At 48.7% G+C, this 21,100-nt stretch overlaps 1 protein-coding gene across 2 annotated transcripts; it reads right to left on the bottom strand.

Annotated features, from left to right (window-relative positions):
• Positions 1-307: 307 nt before the first annotated feature.
• Wdr5 (WD repeat domain 5) lies at positions 308-19,159 on the bottom strand. Of its 2 annotated transcripts, XM_050154937.1 has the most exons (14): positions 19,011-19,159; positions 15,411-15,578; positions 14,760-14,868; positions 14,248-14,321; positions 13,687-13,776; positions 13,452-13,541; positions 13,207-13,290; positions 10,774-10,829; positions 7,029-7,075; positions 4,442-4,517; positions 3,576-3,609; positions 3,175-3,249; positions 2,718-2,805; positions 308-1,860 (listed from the first exon to the last, which is right to left on the bottom strand). In XM_050154937.1, the coding sequence occupies exons 2-14, from the start codon at positions 15,489-15,491 to the stop codon at positions 1,760-1,762; spliced, it is 1,005 nt and encodes a 334-aa protein (XP_050010894.1). In that variant the 5' UTR covers positions 15,492-15,578; positions 19,011-19,159; the 3' UTR covers positions 308-1,759. The 2 variants fall into 2 exon arrangements, with proteins under 2 accessions (XP_050010894.1, XP_050010895.1); XM_050154938.1 differs by lacking the exon at positions 2,718-2,805.
• Between the last annotated feature and the right edge of the window lie 1,941 nt (positions 19,160-21,100).

Here is a 21,100-nt window from a genome sequence, read left to right as displayed (position 1 = left end):
AGAGAGAGAGAGAGAGATTAAGGGCTAAGAAATTCATCAAAGTGAGCTGGGCAGTGCTGGCACACACCTTTATTCCCGGCACTCAGGAGGCAGAAGCAGGCAGATCTGAGTTCAAGGCCAGCTTGTTCTACACAGCAAAGTGACTCAACTGGTAGACTTGCCACCAAGCCTGGTGAAGAGTCCTATCCCAGGACACATATGGTGGGAGAAGAGAACAATAGGTTATATGTCCTCTGACCTCCAACAAGGAACAACACATCTACGTACGCAAGATGAATCTTTAGAAAAAAAGTTATACGGGACAAAATTACAAGACATGAAAACTTTTATTTTCAAAAAGAGAATGTATTTTTACATAAATCTACAACAGAGTTCAACTGTAGAAAAAATAAACTATACTTGGGGATACTGCGCTCAGCATGGCAAGCAAGCTCCCTCCCTTAGGAGGAAGCCGCACACCAGGCCATAGCTGGAAGGACCTTAACACCCCTCCAGAAACCCCACAGCAACATGCCCTCAATGCTGACCAGAACCCAGGCACATCTATCCAATAGATGCCAGGGGCTTCAGAACCCATGTCAGCAGCCACAGACCAGAATGACCTGGTTCCATAGCAGGCTGCGGCAGCCACAAAACCCCAGAACCTCTCTGCAGCCTGTGCCTGTGTCCATCAGCCTGAACCATCTATGTGGACCAGAAAGAACCTCTGCACTGTTCCATGGCAGGCCATTCTGGGTATGGCCAGAAGTTGTAAAACTACTATGCAGCTCTGAGTCTGGCCATCACCTCTTCCCAGTCCTGGTCACACAAAAGCCAGGACAGAGGATCCATTTGGGGCAGGAACTAAGAGAGGCTGGTAGTTTAGAAGCCAAGGCAGGAGGCTGTACCTGCTGGGATAAGTACCACATTGAACCCCTCCCTCCTACACAGATGACTCTGAGCCGCAAGCAAAATGAATGGAGAGGACCAGGAAATCTGTCCAAGAGTTTCATTCTTTCTCAACTGAAGGTCCTCTTCTAAAAACAGTCAGTGCCCACAGCAGCAGTTAGGAAAGAGGCACAGCAAGGATCCATCTTCCCAGAGACCTTTCCAACCCCTGCCCTAAAAGCCAGGTATGGATGGGATGACCTTCCATCCCGTCAGAACTCAGGGTCACAGAGGGTTCAAACCCACCTTTTATTACAGTGTGTGTAGCTTACTGAGTGACACCAGAAAGACAATGGGACACTGTGCAACCACTGAGAGGTCAGTGTTGACCTATGAACTCCAAAAATACAAAGGAACTTGACACAAATACAACTTAGAACCTTTCTGTCTCCAGAAATTCCTGGAAACACACTGGGTACTATTACAGGCAGGGAACATGAACAAGCAGGCCAAGGCTGGAGGTAGGGAGCGGGAGTGGGGCTGTAGGTCCTGCTCCAGTGTGTGCACTGGACAATACAATACCAAAAAGATACAGAACAATATTGGGAAAAAACAACCCATGATGAGTTGAACTCACTCTTGTAATAAAAAATTAAAAATTTGCGGCTTCTGGGCACAGAACAGACCATGAACTCCCTAGACAGGGACAGAATTGGCAAGAAATGTCACAGTGGCTATCAAGACTCGGTAGTGTGCACTCCCCTGACCCGACATCTTCAGAGAGGAGGCGCACCAGGCCTGTTGGCCCCAGTCTGGCCCCACACCTCTGCCCCCCCATGCGTTTCTTGCCAATCCGGGTGGCTTCCTGCAGTCTCTTGTAGAGAGCCAAGACTTAGCAGTCACTCTTCCACAGTTTGATGGTTTTGTCATTCTCTAGTGCTGCCGAGGCAATGATGTTCTCTGTCGGATGACAAGCTGTGGAAATCACAACATCTGAAAGAGCCAGGGGAGTGTCAGAATGTCAGAAATAGTACTAAGCACTAGAGTCTTTGTCTGCTGGCTGTCCAGCAGGGTCCTCATACCATATGTCTACAGGCTCTCCATACTGGTCTCAAACTACTACCACTGCCTCCTACCACCCAACACAACTTGTATCCGGTTGCTCCCCCTAAGCAAGAAGTAACCATACACCTGGGCTGGGCTACTGGCATTAATGAGATGGCACGTGACGTTCACTAACTCTGCCTGTTTCCTGGGTGCTCAGGAACCACAGCAAATGTAACCAATTCACTTCCAGCTGAAGGCAACTGCTCTATCAGAAAGAGGCACCCCCTCCTCAAAGCTGCAAAGGGGCACGATATCCTTGCCCTCACATAGAAAGTGGGCAGGCAAGAACAATTAGAACGAGGTCAACCCATAGCTACACCTCAGAATCAGGTGCTGGCCTCACTCAAGGCTGAGCTCTGCTTGGGAAATGGAAACCAGCATCTCTGAAAGAGGCTGGAACCTCCAGGAAATGCAGCTCACCATATATGTTAGACACTTTCCATATTCACCTTTGGGTCCCAGATGCATGGTCTCCAATGAGGAAAACAAGCTACACTCCCAGGAGGCTTCGGTCTTAGTCAACATCTATAAACAACTGAGCCCAGAACCCCAGACAAGAGCCCTTGATGCCACTCCCAAGACATGCTATGTCAGGCCTCAGGGCTGGGATGGCAGGCAGAAACAGAGTAGCAATGCCTGCCTGTGTGCCCCTAAATCCCAGAGACAACCAAGCAATTGGAGGACTCAAGCAGCTCCCCTGGGTAGCTTCACCCCGTGTGGTCTATCCCCAAAGGACTGCCCACCTGTGTGACCCTGCAACTTCTGCACAATCTCCTTGGTCTGCAGGTTCCAGATATACACCAGGTTATCTTCAGAACCAGACACGATCCACTGCAGCAGCACAGCAGGCAGTCAGTGACAACAGGCAAGACACCAGGAAGTTATGTGCTTGACTAGGTGGTAGCAACAGGCAAGCTGCCTGGCACCACTCTGACCCCTTGTTCCCCCAACTTGGGGACATGTCAACTGCCTCCCATGCCACACACCCCCTCCCACACCCCCATGAGTTTCTATCTAGTCACCACCTGCTCTTACATCTTCAACCGGATTCAAGTGTAAGACACCAGTTCCACACAGAAGGGCATGTTTGGGTTTATTCCCCAGCCTCAAGGAAGCTTCCCAAAGACATGAAGCCACCTGTGATGGGTGGCCTCTCAGGAGAGAGCTGGCAGGGTGACGGCAGCTCAGTGGAAGACTCACCTTCCCACCTGTCACGGAAAAGTTTGCAAATATGCAGTACTTCTCGTTCTTGTGGCCAGTGTATGTCTTCAAGCACTGAAAAGGTGGGTGTGCATGTTAGTCCATGTGTTTCTCTTTCATTCCAGGATTCCAAGTTCTGGGCACACACATCTGACCACTGCCTAAATATACTCTAAAATACTCTAGATACATACAAGAGAGTCCGTAGACTCAAACTTTGTCCTGCAGGCTAGCCATTCATAAAACATGTCTTTAAAGGGAGTTATACCAAACTTGCTTATCAAAAGAAGATGGCTCTTAGACTCTCCTGCTTCAACTCCTGGGTCTGCTGCACCCCCCCCCCACCTGTTACCTGGGGCTGGCATGCAGATGGCCTGGCCAGCCGCGTGCCTGAAGCTTACCTTCCCCTTGCTGTAGTCCCAGAGCTTCAGCGTGCTGAAAGAGAGAGTAGGAGTGAGGGGCAGCCTATCTTTGGCCATGCCCCGCCTCTAATACCATCATTTCTCAACAACCATGGGTGTCAGGATAGAGGATCCTTCAGCCCATCAGGTTCAGCCACTCCATGGCACAAAAGAGCAAACATAAGGACCCTAGTACTTGTAGTTCAGAGACAGACTAAAGAAAAGCTGTTGCTGGCTGTTCTTCTCAAAACCAGTGGTTAGCCACAAGTAGAATGTGGAATATGCATGCTCCAGAACCATCCAGGACAAACTTCAAGGGAAGCATCTTCTGCTCGTCCTTGGGATGAATGTTCTTGCTGACCATGGGAAAAGTGGTAGGCTAACCAGGATAATGCCAAGCAGGCAGCTCAAGAGGGATGACCTGGTACGGTTCCTTTAAGACCTTATACAGTGTACCAGCTTACTAGACGGGGGTCGGCATGTGTATGTGTGACAGTGAGATTCTGCTGTATACATGAAGGTGCTCAGAGACTGAGAACTGGCTTAAAGCCAGCCTAGCATGTGTGAAAGCAAACAAACCAAAAGTCAAGGAGCTCAGAGGCCCATGAAGGTCTTCAGAGGTCACCTGTCCTACCTCACCTCTGTGGAGAGGAAATCTTTGGCTTGCCTTACACAAACAGCCTAGGCCTCATATTCTTCTCATACTAGAACTAGCTGGGGTGGACAGCCAACCTTTCTTTAGCCCCTCAGCCTACTGTCCAGGGCTAAGCTCTAATGCACAAATGTAAAACACCTCAACTAAGCTATTGGAAGAAGGCAACAGAACAGGAGAGTAACCCACCAATGAAGGCTGTCAAAGCACTCACTTGTCCAAAGTTGCAGCCAGGATATATTTGCCATTTGGAGAGAATTTCACGAAGGACACTGGAGGATTGTCATCATCTATGCAGAACAAAGATAGGTTGACTCTTGACAGAGTAGAAAGGCAGACAGCTCCCTGTCACCCATGCAGGACATCTGTGTAAGGCCTCTGCCATCTGTACTGCCACCATTACCCTTCAACAGCCTGATATTCCATTTCCCAACATCTTCCTTGGTCATTCTACGTCTTCACCCCAGTGCCCTGCCAATACAAGGTTTCACCACTTGTGAAAGGAGGCCCAAAGCTCCCCAGCAGAGCTGAACAACTGATCCCCTGGAGAGAGCTGCCTGGCCTAGGATAGTCCTACAGACACATTCCCATTCTTTATGGTCATGCCTCTGCCTGCTGACTTTAGTCTCAGCATTTGGAGAGGGGTGCAGGTGGGCTGCTGCACTGCTAAAGGTCTTCTAGAAATTGCTCACATAAAAGCTGCTTTCCAGTGCACAGGAATACCATATCCTCCTCCAGAGTGGACCCTCGGGTATCTGCCCCTCGCCTGGGTGAGAAGGGTGTGTCTTGGAGTGGGTCTACCTGGCCAGCCAAAGAAGCCTACCAAGTCTACCAGGCCCTAAGTGTGCATACAAAGACTGGTGCATCCTGACACACACATTACCACTGGGGGTTCGCAGGGAACTCTTTTCCTTGGGACTGATCACAAACACTGAAAGGGACACAAGAGAGTGAGGCCAGTTGAGGTCACATAAGGCCAATAATTCAATGTCAGTTGACATGGAACAGTTATCTGTGCTCCTTACCCAGGTCACCTCTAAAACAGATCCCTGGAGAAACATTACTAACTTGTGTTGAGCAAGTCCTAATCATAATCTTCATTTCTAACCAAGTGGTGGTGGTACAAGCATTTAATCCCAGCACTGAAAGGCAGAGGCAGGAGGATCTCTTTGTTTCAAGGCCAGCCTGGTCTACAGAGTAAGTTCTAGAACTACATAGAAAAACTGTTTTGAAATGCCAACTCCCTCCCAAACTCCCCAAAGAAAACAATCAGTTGCTAAACCTGAAGACATGGGGAAAAGAAACAGACCTTGGGCCATATAGGCCTGCCTCCCTTATTCTAGGGCTTATTTCCACCTTAGTCTAGGGCTTACTGACTCCCTCAGTCTAGGGCTTACTGCCCATTGCCTGTCCAAATTTAAATCCTGGTCCTGTACCTGGTTGTCTCTAGGTGACCAAAGTTTAGCCAACAACTGATAGAAAACAAAGCATTCCACAAATCTCAAAACCCCAGCTGTCAAGACATGGGGAAGTGCTCAGTCTTACTACAACTTGATATTCATAGGAGACCTGCCCCTTCCTGGATGGAGATGGAAGAGGAGGGGACTGGGGGTTGGGGGTGAGGAAGAAGGGAGCTGTAGTTGAGATGTAAAATAATTAAACAAGCCCCAGGGCTGGTGAGATGGCTCGTGCACTTACTGCACGCACAGGCCTGACAACTTAAAGAGCTCAGAACCCACAATAGGAAAAGAGCTCTAACTCCTGAAAGTTGTCCTTTGACCTCTACATGTGTGCTTTGACACATACAGAAACACACCATGTTGCATGTGTGTACTGGGGGGGGGGGCTGGTTTGTGGGCACACAATATGTTTAAAAGAAAAAAACACACAGAATTTTCTGGCATAGCATTGCACACCTTTAACCTCAGCACTCCAGAAACAGGTGGATCTCTATGATTTCATGACCTGCTTGGACTACAAAGCAAGTTCCAGGCCAGCCAGAGCTACACAGTTTAGATCCTGTTATACACACACAATAAACAAAAACACAGCACAACCCCATAAAACCCAAACAGAATTTGACTATTCTGTAGACAAAGGCTGAACTTAGGTGAGTACAGTAACTCTAGCATTCCCCACCCCATGGCAACCTCTTTGAGCGGCCTATAATGGCTGCACCTGAACTGGATGATGTGTACCTGCCTACTGCACATCATTCCAACACACTAGTTTTTCTAACAGCCCCAGGGAGGTAGCAACTCACCACAACAGCCTATCAACCCACAAAGAATGTCTTGCCAAACCTTCACATTGCTAACTGAAAGCTCTGAACTCCAGCAGGACCAAGTAACACCCTTCCAATACCCCATCCGTGAAGTCCTGCTTCTGACACTCTGCCCCCTCCCCCACTACAGTACCCCAGTAGGTGAGTATGTATCCCCAACTCCAGGAAGGAAGGGGCCAGGGGCAGGCTGATACACATGGTGGAGAGTACAGGGCCCCAAATACTTACAAAAGACACTATTTTACAATGTTAAGCACTCCAAGGACCTCATATGAGCAGGAGATTGGGGGGGGGGGTCCACAGGCAGCTTTATTAGTCAGGAAGGAGGGCAAGGTGGACACACCATCACACCATGAGTCCTCCAGAGTAGTGAGGAGGCCAGGACAGAAGGGAAAGATGACTTCTTGAAAACACATACTCCTGTAAGGTCCACTAGGACATGGCACATCTGGGGAAAGCTACCCCTACCCACATCCACCCACCTCCATAACCCTACCAGGCAGACCAGAGCACTCACCGATGAGCGTCTTCAGGCACTGGCCAGAGGCAGTGTCCCAGATGCGGCTGTCAAGCAAGAACATAGGTAAGGACGCAGACTGAGCGAGTGCTGTCACCAATCCCACTGAGCTCTGGAGGGCGCTTCTCCCAGTTCCCGGAGCCCCATACTGAATCCACAGCTTTAACAATTACTGTCTTTAGAGACTGAGTAAAAAGTACGTATGCACACATGGGCAAGCTCCACTGGTGCAGACTGTCTCCCAATCTGGCATAAAGGATACCTGTCCTCTAGGCAGGATTACAGAGAAAAGCCCTATCTCAAAACAAACAAACAAACAAACAAACAAACAAAAAAACCCCCAGGAGATTGGAGTGATGGCTTAGGTTAAGAGCACTGGTTGTTTTCCAGAGGTCCTGAGTTCAATTCCCAGCAAACACATAGTGGTTCACAACCATCTATAATGAGATTTTGTGCCCTCTTCTATCCTACAGGGATACATGCAAGTAGAACACTGTATACATAATAAATAATTTTTTAAAAAGTTTTTCTAGACAGTTTCTCCATGTAGCCTTGGCTGTCCTGGAACCCAGTATATATACCAGGTTGGCCTCGAACTTAAGAGATTCACCTGACTGCCTCCCAAGTGCTGGGATTAAATGAGTGTGCCACCACTGCCTAGTTAGCCAGTGCTCTTAACCGATGAGCCATCTCTTCAGCCCCAATAAATAAAAATCTTAAGAAAAAAAAAAGCCAGGAAGTGGTGGTACAAGCCTTAGTACTCCGGAGGTAGAGGCAATCTGCTCTACAGAATGAATACCGGGTCAGGGCTACACAGAGAAACCAGGTCTTGAAAAACTCCTCCCCAACACCAGCCTCTCCACAGCTCCCAAAGTTTCCACTCTTGGAACAAGCTTGTCTGGTCCAAAAGCAACAGCCCTTTCTTCCTCTCTGCACATGCCCTGTGACCCATCTCTGCAGGCTCCATTTTATTTGTGATTCTCATGCTGAGGAGACAGACATAAGATGCCACAACTGGAACCCTCTGTGGATTTCTTTTGTGTGTGTATGTTTTTGTTTGCTCCTTTTTTGAGACAAGTCTCGCTAGGTAGCTCTAGCTGGCCTCGAACTCACAAAGATCTGCCTTCCCAGTGCCAGGATTAAAGGCTTAAAGGCTATACCACCTGCTGGCCTCTTTTAAATTCACTTTTGTACAATAGCAAAAACACCCTTAGGGACTGAAACCCAACTAACTGCTTACTGGCAGAGGCTGAGTGACTGATGGTGACTTCTGACTCTACCCTGAACTCCCCAGGGTGTGCGCTCAGTCTCAATCTCCATGCTCCTCCCCTCTCCTATCAAAGCATTGCTAAACATCTTAGCATTTAATTGTCAACAGAGATCTTTACCATGATCTACCTTAAATCCAGGCCAATGCATGATCCTGAATCTCAGAGAACAAGTGCTGCTGAGGTTCCAAAGGCAATGCAGCTGACTCAGAAGCAGGATCCTGGTCTGTCACTTACTGGCTAAGGGACAACTGGCAAGTATTGATGCTTACTATACTTCCCAGTGACAAGCAAGGACAACAAGGGGAAAAGGACCGACGGTATGAGTGACTTTTTAGTTTCTGTTTTTAAATTTGTTTTTACTTGTAAGTTCTGCATTTGAGTCCCAGAGCTACAAAATGGGACCCTGTCTCTAATAAATTAATTAATTTTAAGGTCCCAGGACCCCAAGAATACTCTATTAATCACTTCCTCCAGCTCTTTAGGATGGAGTCTACCTAGGAAAAGCGGGGAAGTGCACTGCTAGCCCTCCAGTCTTCTCTGGGCCCAGACACCACCCCCTATTGTTTACCTTTACCTATCAAACATGCCTTACACACTGATTCCTATTTCTGTCTTCCTTTCTGACAGGGTCTCAGCATAAAGCCCTGGCTGTCTTCAAATTATGAACTGTGCCAGCATCTGTCCCCAGAGTGCTGGGATGAGGGTATGCTCTATCTCCTTTAACTTCCCAAGCTCCTTCCTGCCAGCTTCTTCAATAAACTGTTTCTAACTTTTTGGAAAGTTCCTTAAACCCAAGTCTCCACATGGTCTGAAGACTATTGTCTAAGCACCACAGGGTGATCAACATACACGGGTGCTAGGAGGGCAGGACACTTGGGGGTGCAAGCTCTGTGCCCCAGACTTCTCTCTAGCATCTCTGCCACCTGATGTTATTCTTGTGGCAAACAGAAGAGTGGTCTCAAGTGGATTATGGCTTTTACTGGTGACAAGTACAGAGTCCCAGGAGGTCAGGATTCTTTGTGCACACACTCAGGTAACCATAGCCCCACATGCTATAACCACCTGGGCAGAGTCAGGTGCACCATGCCAAACAAGAGCCAGAGCTCAGGTAGTCATTTCCCATCAGCATATCCAGTCCCACGATGGGGCTGTGTGCTGGTTGCAGACTGGCATCTGGGAATCCAGCCAACCCACTCTCACAGACCTGTGGTTCTCCTGTTACCATTTCCCCAACCTCCCGTGTACTGGACTCATTCTCGAAAATTCAGTTTCAAGTGTACTTCTACCTGAGGTCTCTTGGGGCCACTCTGCCTATAACAGAGACAGCACAGTAAACACAGAGGCAGAACTGAAACAAGCTTTAAGGGCTTTATCTTTCCTTTGTGAAAACTATCTTTTTGGTAAAGTTTGTGCCACCCCCAAAGCAAAAGAAATGTTTAGTTCACATAACTCTATATATGTCCAGTAAACAAATAATATTGCCAAGGGGCTTCACTAAGTCCCAGCCTGGCCTGTTCAAAGTGGCAAAGTTCCAACTAAGCAACTGCAAAGGTTGGTTCCACCTGCAGCACCACAAAAAAATAAGTAAAAATTTAAGTCACCTTCTGTTATGTTTAGATTTTACTCTCTGCCTTTTGGTCATAGCTCTGCTTGGGGCACAGAAGTTTCTAGCTCCTTTGATTCACTCCAGGCCACTCTTCCCTGTCCTATCCTTCAAATCAGCTCTTGGGATTTTGCTGCGGAGATTTCAGTCACCTGCCCTGCTCGAACATTTCCTTTTAAGTATCTCTAATTTTAGGTATATTTAAATGCATCCAAGGTCTTTTAGCCTCAAAGTCATAGATAGCTTTTAGTGAGGTGTGCAACGAGCCCATCACCCCTGCCATAAAACAACTCTGTGCTTCATTCACCTCATTCTCTATCAGCCTCATCCCTGCTCAACACAGAACATCAGCAGTGATCTCCCAGCACTGTACTCTCAAGTCTGCCTCCTGTGCCCTACACTCCCCTTGTCCTCAAAGGACCCTGAGCACTTCTACCTAGCAGTCAGATCGACAATGGCATGCTCTGTTGGAAGCTCTACAGACCATGCCCCTGGCTTCTCTCTTCCACAACGGGATCTGGTTGACTCACCTACCCAGAATTCATGGGTTCTGTGGACAGGGCCACTGCACTTACCACAAGGATTGACACCTTTACTATCTTTCTACAACTTTGGAAGGGCACTCACACAGGCGTATGGAAAGAGCTCAGTTCTCAACCTCGCCCTGGGTGGTCTCGCCTCTCAGCCATCACTTCCACCACCTCCTTTTACAGCTTTTCACCCCCTGGACTCTATAACACATGTCTGCAATGACCTACAACCACAGGGGCACAGGTGAGGCACATGTCCCTTCTCTTTTTGCTATACCAGAGCTGGAACAACAGCACAACAGGCCATACACATTTGTTCACTAGTGAAGACTCTCACTTACCAGAGGCCATCGTAGCTACTAGATACGATCAACGATCCATCGCGGTTAAAATGAACCTACAAATGAGAGGAAAAGCAGCTGACTTCCTAATCAGTAGCATGTGGCTCTGGATCCCAACAGCATCCTACCCACAGAACAAACACACACCTTCCCTTTGCGCACCCAACAAGGTCAATACGGGGGGGGGGGGGGGGGACACGACACAACAGACCTTTTCCCACCAGCAAAAAGCAAGACTTTGAAGAAGTCAGTGTCTTGGAGTAGTCCCCAGGTGCTGTGGTACTCACTCACTAAGCCTGAGTCCTGATACCCAGATCACTGCTACTCCAGATACTCAGTGGGACAGACCAGCCATGAGACTCAGACACTATGGGACCTTAGGTAACAGCAGTTGACTCTGAATTCACTATGTAGCTGTAACTTTTATCCCTTAATCTTCCTGCTTCTGCCAAAGTGCTGGGATTACAGGTGTATATCACTATGCCTGTACTTATGTCATATGGTGACAAAACCCAAAGACTGGTGTAGGTTGGGCAAACATCTAAGTGGCCTACATCTCCAGAATTTCTGTAACTTTCACAGAGTCTTCCGCAGGTGTAGCTGAAGACAAAGCTTTACAGATGAACTCTCAGTGCCTGGTGTGGTGACATGCTTCCTAAGTGCTAGGCTCACAGGCATGCAGAAAAACAAGCAACCTATAGATTCCAGGGACTCTTGCCATCATGGACCTGACAGACCAAGCTGCACTCTACAGCACTGGAACCAGAGGTCATTTTCTACTGCTGGAAGTACATGCCAGATCCCAAACAGCCACTCAACCATAACCGTAAGCACTTAGGCCTCCTTCCTTAATTCAAGATAACCCAACTACCCACATTCATCCCTCTCTTTAATACCCAAAACAAATTCCTATCAGGACATTATGGGGTTAGGAGTTGATATGGGCAGCACCCGAATTCCATGCAGCTAATGTGCAGGTAGCACCTTGGAGAAGAAAATTAGCAAGTCCACATGGTACCCAGACCCGCCTTGGACCAATTAACAGGACTCTCTGCTGGAGGTGAGACACAGCAATTAGGAGGTATGGCCTTCCTTACTGGAGGAAGTGTGTCACTGGGGGTGGGCTTTGGGGTTTCAAATGCTTGAGCCAAGCCCAGTGTCATTCTCTTCTAACTGCCTGTCTATCCAGATGAAGAGTTCTCTGCTTCTTCTCCATCACCAACTCTGCCATACTTCCTGCCTTGATGACAAACTTCTGAACTGTCATCCAGCCCCAATTCGATGTTTTCCTTAGGAGATGAGCTGGGCCAGGCAGTGCTGCACACCTTTAATCCCAGCACTTGGGAGGCAAAAGCAGACAGATCTCTGTGAGTTTGAGGCTAGCCTGGTCTACAAGAGCGAGTTCCAAGACAGCTAGGGCTGTTACATGGAGAAACCCTGTCGGGAAACCCCTACCCACAAAAAAAAAAAAAGTTGCATTGGTCATGGTGTCTCTTCATAGCAATAGAAACCCTAAGGCACAGAGGCTGATGGACCTCTTTGAGTCCAAAGCCAACCTGGTCTACACAGTGAGTTCTATAGCCAAGAGCTACATAGAGAAACTGTGTCAAAAAAAAAAATTGCTCCTCACACTGGCTATTTTTCTGTCAACTTGACACAACCTAGAGGCAGAGAGGAGGGAGCCTCAAATGAGGAAATGCTTCTGTAACACTGAGCTGTAGGCAAGTCTGTATAGGGCATTTTCTTAGTGACTGATGAGGGAGGACCTATGCTTGTGGTCCTGGGTTCTATAAGTAAGCAGGCTGAACAAGATATGAAAAGCAAGTCAGCAAGCAACACTCACTCTTCTGTGGCCTCTGCATCAGCTCCTGCAACAAGATTCCAGCCTGCTTAAGTCCCTGTCCTAACTTCCTTCAGTGGTGGACTATGATGTTTAGAGTGCAAGCCAAATAAACCTTTTCTTTCCAACCTGCTTTTGGTCATGGTGTTTCATTATAGCAATAGTAACCCAAACTTACACACTCCCGGGTTGTTTAGTCACTGGGTTTTATCCCAGTAATAGAAACCCTAGGATGCCACCATACTCACTAATTAAAGCTACTCTATTCAAAATTCTCTTTACTTAGCCTGGAGGTGCTGGTGCACACCTTTAATCCCAACACTGAAGGCAGAAGCAGGAGGACCTCTAAATTCAAGGTCAGTCTGCAGAACAGAGTGAGTTCCAGGACAGTCAGGGCTGTTACACAAAGAAAACCCCTGGTCATCTACCTTCCAACCCAAAGTTCCCCATGATGCTCCCCACTGTACCCCACCCACCTACTACAGCTCACAGGGCCAAACAAAGTCTTGGCCTCTGGTCATCTGGAGCTGCATGTGAGTAAATAAGGTCACCCCACATAGAGGAACCGCTAAGTGGATGCTAGGAGGACTTACGGCTGAGACTGGGTCCGAATGGGCAGGCAAAGTCTTGAGACACTTCCCTGTCTTCACATCCCATATCCTCACACTTTCATCAAACTAAAGATGAGACAGGACATTAAAGTGACTCTAGGAACAGAGGGGCAGCAACAGTGTAGTCCCTGAGACTCAAACCGTGTCCCCACCCTGAACACCAATATGTAACACTGGACACACCACCTGCCCTCCCTGCCCCCCCCAGGAGAGACCCACGCACTTACAGACCCTGAGACGATGAGGTTGGACTGGGGGTTGAAGTTGCAGCAGAAGACATAGTTACTGTGGCCCTTCAGGGTCTTCAGACACTTTCCCTAGAATGGAGCACGCCAAGCTCAATGATTCCCAGATACAATTCTTGGACTTCCGGTACATCTGAAGACCTCCCCAAGATCAACCATGCACACATCCAACTCATCTCAACTCTAGGTACTCCCTTGGAAGACCAGTGTCACTTACAGAACTCACGTCCCATATTTTCAGAGTTTTATCATCAGAGGCAGACACGAGGAGGTTAGAATCTGACGACCAGGCTACATCAGATATACCCTTGGGAAGGAAAAAAAGTTGATTACCACTTTATGGATCAAAACCCAAATGACCAGTAAAAGATTAGCATTACCTATCTATAAACCATGCCCTCAGGAAATCTTCTAGCCAGCCAGTATTAGCATTAGCATAAGACACCTGACTTAGGGCAAAAGGTCACTACTCTCAGCTCTGCCAGGCTTCCTAGACAGATTCACCTGTGGAGACTTAAAGTGTTTGCACTAAAAATAGAAGTCAGCCAGGTGTGGTAGTGCAAGCCTGATTCCCTGAACTATATAAAACCCTGCACCCATCAGTCTTAAAGACAGGCCTGACAAGTCGGGTGGTGGTGCACATCTGCAATTTCTAAGCTCAGGAGGTCAGGACAGCCAGACCTCCAAGTTCAAGGCCAGCCTGATCTACAAAATGCCAGAACAGACATGGCAACCAGTCATCTGGCTCAATAACCAGTACACCTCACAGGAAACCTACCAGCTTGTGACCAGATATGGTTTTCTCGAACTTTCCGTCATATGCTCCCCATATTTTAATGAGTTTATCAGCAGCTGAAAAGAAATGTAAAGAAGCTGGAGTTAGAAAAGGTTGTGACAGCTGGGCAGTTGGCAGCACATGCCTTTAATCCTACCAGCCTTTAATCCCACCATTGGGGGGGGGCTGAGGGGGGGGGGCGGAGAAGCAGGACCTCTCTCTGAGTTCAAGGCCAGCCTGGCCTACAAGAGCTAGTTCCAGGATAAGTTCCAAAGCTACAGAGAAGCTGTGCCTCCAAAAACCAAAAATAAAATGAAAGAAAAGGTTGTGACCATTTGACCATTTCCCCTAAAACAGAGGGCCTAGGTCACTCAGAGAGCCACTCATAGTCTGGTGAGCAGCAGGAGCATATGAATAGGCAATTACAAGCTGACCACTAACTTGTGGGAACAGTAAGAAGTAACAGTCAATGCCCCCCTACCACCAAACCCCTTCTTCAGTTGAAGGATACTCACATGAACTTGCCAGCCACTCCCCATTGGGGCTGAACTTCACAGAGGACACAGCTTTTGTGTGGCCAGCCAAGGTGAACTTCAGAGCATAATTTGGCTTAACAGGTGTGGGCTATAGGAGACAGTACAACTTAGCCAGAGGCAACTACCACCACCCAACCAACTCACTTGATGCCCAAAGCATATTTAGTATTAGCTGTTCAAACTCACACAAAAGAACTGACTACAATCTTACCTGATGTCACCCTTCAAACTTGTCAGCAGGAGCCTATCCTTCTCTACAAAGTCCATACTTCCTTTGGAGTCCCCACCTCAATATACCAAGAATTTGTAATTTTTTTGGCCAAGTGTGGTGGTACATGTCTTTAAATTAAATCCAGCACACGAAGGGGAGAGGGAGGCAGAAGCAGGCATATCCGTATATGTTCAAAACTAGCCTGGTGTACATGTTGTATTCCTCACCAGCCAGGCCTACAGGAAGACCCCACCTCAAAACCAGCTGTACTTTTGTGTTTAATTCCACCCCCACCATCTTAGGTCTGGGAATCTGATGACATCCAGCACGTGGCTCTATGTGACCACTGCTGTGTGGGCAGAAACTCATATAGGCAGCACACCTCACTGGGCACAGCCAGTGGTCCCTGTGGGACATACCTTGCTTTGCGTGGCTGATGAGGAAGGGGTGGGTTGTGCTCTCGCAGCCTCTGTCTCTGGCTTCTTCTCCTCTGTGGCCATGGCTCTGTTCTGGAGCCCACTGGGCAGGACACGGTGGAGTCTCAGTGGAAGAGGCTGTCAGCTAAAGCGTACTCTACAGTAAAGGGCCTGTAAATAAATCCTCTCTTTAGAAAGGTTATTGGGAGCCAGGCGGTGGTGGCGCACGCCTTTAATCCCAGCACTCGGAAGGCAGGCGGATCTCTGTGAGTTCTAGGCCAGCCTGGTCTACAAGAGCTAGTTCCAGGACAGAAACCAAAAAGCTACGGAGAAACCCTGTCTCGAGAAAAAAAAAAAAGTTATTGGGAGGGGACTGGATGCTGCTCCAGAGGACCTGCGTTTGATTCTATGGGCTTAAAACCATCTCTAAGTCCAGTTCAGAGGACCTGACACCCTCTTTGGGCCTCTGTAAGGACTACATGCATGTGGTATGCAGACGTACATGCAGGCAAAAAAAAAAAAAAAAAAAAAAAAAAAAAAAAAAAAAAAAAAAAACAAAAACAAAACAAACAAAAACATACACATAAAATAAATTTGGCCAGGCACGGTAGCACATGCCTTTAATCTCAACACTTGGGATGAAGAGGCAGGTGGATCTCTGAGTTTTCGGCCAGACTGGTCTATAGAGCAAGTTCTAGTAGAGCCAGGACCACTCAGAAAAACCCCCGCCTCAAAACAACAAAAAGGTTGTTGGGACTGAGCTGTAATAACTCAGCGAGAAAGCATTAACCTAACATGCCCACCCCCCAAAAAGCAATTCTCGCCAGGGATAACTATCACCCTACTCAAGGCTGAAGCTTCAGATGCTGTGTGATGTGACCTGCTCTTGACCTCTTTGTGAGCCTAAGGAAGACTTGACCCTCAAGAAAGAAAGCTTCCCCACTGCTGTATCCAGTGAGCTTTGCTTCAAAGCGCCTTAGACAGTTTTAAAAAGGCTTTCTGACAGAAACTAACAGGCCAAACTAACAAAAGGTGGCCCTTCTGTGCAAAAGTGTGGAAGCTTGTAAAATGCACCCAACGAGTCTGATCATGGAAACAAAGGAGTATGAACCCAGTGGCCATTACCTTAGCAGTGGCTTCCTTTGACCTCACAGGTTGCAGATGCAAAAGCTGCTTTCTAGAATGCTAAGAGCTCAAGGGCTCAGTGCACATTATACTATTAGCGCTCCAAGAGTAAACCAGAGTGGCTACTCCAGGTTTCCTCTGGAGGATCAGCAAGAGCAGCGTTGAGATTGCAGACTAGATGCATGCTGCAGCACAGAGGAAAACAGTTACTCTGATCAGCTCGACAGCACCTGCCTGAAATGCGAGCCCCCGCAACAGCTAACAGCATCCAGCAATAGGTCCATCACCTGAATGCCACGCACAAAAGCACACCATGTGGCTGTGCAATGAACAGCACCTCTCAAAGAAAAGCAACTAAGACATGCTTGTAAACGTCACTGGACGTGGACTCCTCAATCAATGTGAGGAGGAAGCATGGAGTAAATTCTAGCTTTGCAATTAGACCAGAAACCTCACGCTTACTTAGTAAGACTAAGACAAATGCCCCCCAACAAACAAAAAAGCATGTCTGTCTCAAAGTCTTCAATCCTAGAGGAAGGAACAGTAACAACACCCACTACACAGGGCACAGGAGCAGCCAAGCTGTTTTACCTGGCAGCCAACTCCATCAAGCCCAGGTCTCTCCAGGGAACAAAACTCTAGTGCCCAGAAAATACCAGCTCCTTGGTGTTTTTAGTTTTGAGACAGGCCTTAGCTATGTACCTGATATAAAAAAAAAAAAAAAACCTCCTGCCTTAGCCTCAGAGTACAGTTGGTATAACAGGCATACACCAACCACTAGGCCTGACCCGGAACTTATTCTTAATGGAAATTTGGCCATACTATGGCCAAAACCACCAATTTTGTTGACCATAAAGGGAGCTGGAGAGATGGTTTAAGTGGTTAAAAGCAAACTACACCAATGAAAGGTTGGAGTCCTATCTTAGAGTTCACTAATGCTAAGACAGCCTCATTCACATAACTAACCCTGTTCACTGACGATGTTAGAAAATGAGCTCGGACGCTGATTGACAGAACCATACAATGCAGTCACTGGCTGCTCTTCAATTCCCAGCAACCACACGTTGGCTCACACCATTTATGAGATCTGGTGCCCTCTTCAGGTCTGTAGGTATATAAGCAGACAGCACATACATGCAGACAGAACACTATATACATAAAAAAATATTTTGGAAAAAAAATGGTAGCAAAAGGAATTGAGGCTGAAAACAACGAAAAGAGAAAGTCCCTTTCAGCCGGGCGGTGGTGGCGCACGTCTTTAATCCCAGCACTCGGGAGGCAGAGGCAGGCGGATCTCTGTGAATAAAAGGCCAGCCTGGTATATAAGAGCTAGTTCCAGGACAGGCTCCAAAGCTAGAGAAAAACAAAAACAAAACAAAACAAAAAGACTGGGTGTGGTGGACCATCCATTAGCCCACATTTGGGAGATCAAGGCCAGCCTGGTCTACAAAACGAACTGAGAGCTACACTGAAACACCCCGTGGGGCGGGAGGATTTAGCCAGACAGCCTCACAGCATTCAGGACACAAGAGGCTCAGGAGTTTAAACCAGTTAAGAGTGAGGCCAGCATCTACAGGAGCCTGCCTCAAAAGAAATCATCAATTTCCGATTCCAATAGCTGGAGTCCCAGACAGAGAGTCCAGATGCGTTCAAGTTTTAAGCCTACAGGCCAGCAGGATATGGGGAGGGCAGCTCTGAGAGGGAGGTCTGTTAGACAGGACAGTCAGCAGGTGGTTTGGGGCTGGTGACCACTGTCCACAATAAGGTGGTCAACTTGACAGTCACAGCCACAGCTTTATACTAGAGTGAGCCACCACTCTCCCTCCAATCAAATGCAGATTCCCGGATGCCACCCAAGACACCAAGACACAATATGGAGACAGAATATTTCAGTCACTGAGTGCACAAATATGGAGAGACAGAATATTTCAGTCACTCCGGTAATTGCAGTTGGCCAACCCAACAAAGAGCTCCAACCGATCCTCTCTGGGTTCCTAGATAACTTGGTCCTCGTAGCCCCGGCTTCACACCACTGTATGAGCTCACCTGCTTAGTTGACCCCGACAAGGCTTACAAATGCTTTACCAGAGAGAGGCCTGGCCTGGTAGAAACTTGGACGGGAACTCAGGTGAAGGTTGTGCTGGCAACACAAGAGAGGCGCCAAGCGGCCAAGGAAACCTGGGTGATACTGGCTGGGTGTCCCCGATGAGACCGTGAACCCCACGCCCAGGGACGCCAGCCCGAGGTGGGCTTCGAGGACCTCGCACGACTAAGGGTCTGGGGGAGCGGCGGGGGGTGGCGTGGGGGGAGGAGGCCCTGACGACTACAAGGGGCTGTGGGGTCGGGGCGCGGCCGCAGACGCGGCGCCGGGCCCGGCCTGAGGCCCATGAAACACGTGCGGCGTAGTGGATCCCGGAGCCTGCGGTTCCTCGTGGCCGCCGCCCGCCTCGAGCCCACAGAGCCGGGTCACACTCTTACCTGCCGGGGCCGCGGCGACAGGGCCGGGCGCTCAGGCGTCGCGTCGACTTGCCCTGGGCGCGAGAGCAGACGAGCTCTTGTACTAGGCGGCAGCAGCGCGGTAGGCGGGAGGGAGTGCGCGTGCGCGAGGGGGCGGGGCAACGGGCGGCGACGAGGGTCAGAAAAATTAGAGGAGGCGGAGTGCCTTAAAGGGGCCGCTTGCTGTTCTTGTTTCCTGCTTGACAACTCCTGGGATTCCGAGGCTGCAGACCCATGGTGTCTACAGTGAAGGATGTGCTTTTGTGATTCTCCTGTTGTCCCAGGCTGTGTCGCTAAGCTGATAATTACAGCGTGGCCATCCTGGCCTGTGCCTGCCCTGAGATCTTGGGAACCCTCTGGGTGCCACAGATGGACGACCTCGAGGTCCGGAAGTCCGGAGTTCCTGCAGGTTCCCTAACCTACCGCAGGGCGGGAGCTTCCTGCCGCTGCTCAAGTTGGATACACTTACCTCTCTCCTCTGTGCTGGGTGACATGGAAGCTGTGCTGAGCAGCCCCATACTCAGAAAAGGGTCTTAAAAATTATCGCGGCTAAAGAGAGTTCTGCAGCAGTGGTCAGGGAAGGCAGGAAAAGACAACCCTACTTGCTGACAAGAGATGACTTCCTGACATAGAAGATAAACAAGAATGTGGTCCCCAAAGGCAAGTGTCTCTAACATGGGGGCTCCGGGTTATCTAGCTATGCACGCCTCTGGAACCACTGCACCAATCAATTGCCCCTTAACTTAGTTGCCCAGAGCTCACATTCCAGACGGCGCAGCATCCACCACAATCCGGCTCACATATGGCCATTTTAAAGGCTCGATCTTCACCGTAATTCTCATTTTCATAAGACAGCCCCTGGCAGGCAGGCTGCCCCGAAGTAAACAAAAGTATTCCCTGCCCTCTCTCCTGTGGGTCACCTCTACTTTTGTCACTAATGGAGGAAAGACCCAGAGAGGACACAGGGACATAAGGAGAACCAGGAGCCAGACTCCACCCTCTCGCTTCACCGTCTAACACAGCATCTTAGAATCTTGTAGGTGGCCTGTGCAGCCTCTTATCTTCCAATGCGGGAATATCAAATATGTGCAGAGGGGCTGAGCCTTTGAAGCTCAGAATGTGTGTGGTTGCCATAGCTATAGGAGTGACAGAAGACTGGCAATTGGCCTAGAATCCCCTTCTAAAGAGGGCACAGAAACAGCTCATAGGCAACTGTGTGCCTAACAGGCCAGACCCCTAGAAGCCCTGGATGGAGCAGAGTATGAGGTGGTAAGAACAGCATCTCTGTATCTGCCTAGCTGTCTGGACTGGAAACCAAACCTAATTTTGAACTTCCCTCTGCCTCTGATAACATCCAAGCCCATCCACTTTCATCCTCATCCTGGCAATGTCTAAGATGTAGCCTTTTCCAGATTCTGGCCAGGGGAATGGCTAAGAGTGCAGGTCTGGTGACGTAGCTCGGGTGCGTGCAGAGTCCGGAAGTCCTGGCTTCAATCCCCAACTCATAAACCAAGTGTGCATGCTTGCACAACGCTAGGAAGCTAGAGGCAGGAGGATCGGAACTTTAAAGGTCATCCTCAGCTACATACTGAATTCAAGACCAACCTAGGAGACCCAAAGGATGAGGGGTCCTGACCCAGAACCCTCAGATTCCCAACCTTCACTTATAGTGCATCTGAATGTCTTTCCACAGGAAGCAGCCTTCTGGTATAAGTGGGAAAATAAACTGTTGTTGTTATAGCACAAACCCTGAATCCGTGTAATACAGGAGGACAGAGCCATCAACAGAGTAAGTACTCTAGCTAGGTAGGCATGGTGGCACGAGCCTTTAATCCCCAGCTCCAGAGAAACAGAAGCAGGCAGAATTGAGTGAATTCAAGGTTGACCTGGCCGACGTGGTGAGTTCCAGGACAGTCATTACTACATAGAAAGAACCTATCTCAAAACTCTAAAACATGGTGTGTGTGTGTGCTAAGGCCGGAGAGATAACCCAGCTGGTAGAGTGCTTGCCTAGCCTGCACAAACCTGTGTTCAAACCCCAGCACCACCTAAAGTGGGAGTAGTGCCACATA

This window comes from Alexandromys fortis, unplaced genomic scaffold (genome assembly GCF_014885135.2).
Source record: "Alexandromys fortis isolate MF-2015 unplaced genomic scaffold, M_Fortis_MF-2015_v1.1 scaffold_72, whole genome shotgun sequence".
Taxonomy (NCBI): Eukaryota; Metazoa; Chordata; class Mammalia; order Rodentia; family Cricetidae; genus Alexandromys; species Alexandromys fortis.
Note: the sequence above shows the minus strand (reverse complement) of the source record. Positions and strands in the feature narration are given on the sequence as shown.

Coding starts and splice junctions, on each gene's coding strand:
- Wdr5 (XM_050154937.1), bottom strand. CDS start 15,491: ATGGCCACAGAGGAGAAGAAGCCAGAGACAGAGGCTGCGAGAGCACAA. Junction 13,542..13,686: donor AAATATGGGACGTGAGTTCT/GTAAGTGACACT, acceptor GCTCCATTCTAG/GGAAAGTGTCTGAAGACCCT. Junction 4,518..7,028: donor GTGCCTGAAGACGCTCATCG/GTGAGTGCTCTG, acceptor TGTTCTGCATAG/ATGATGACAATCCTCCAGTG.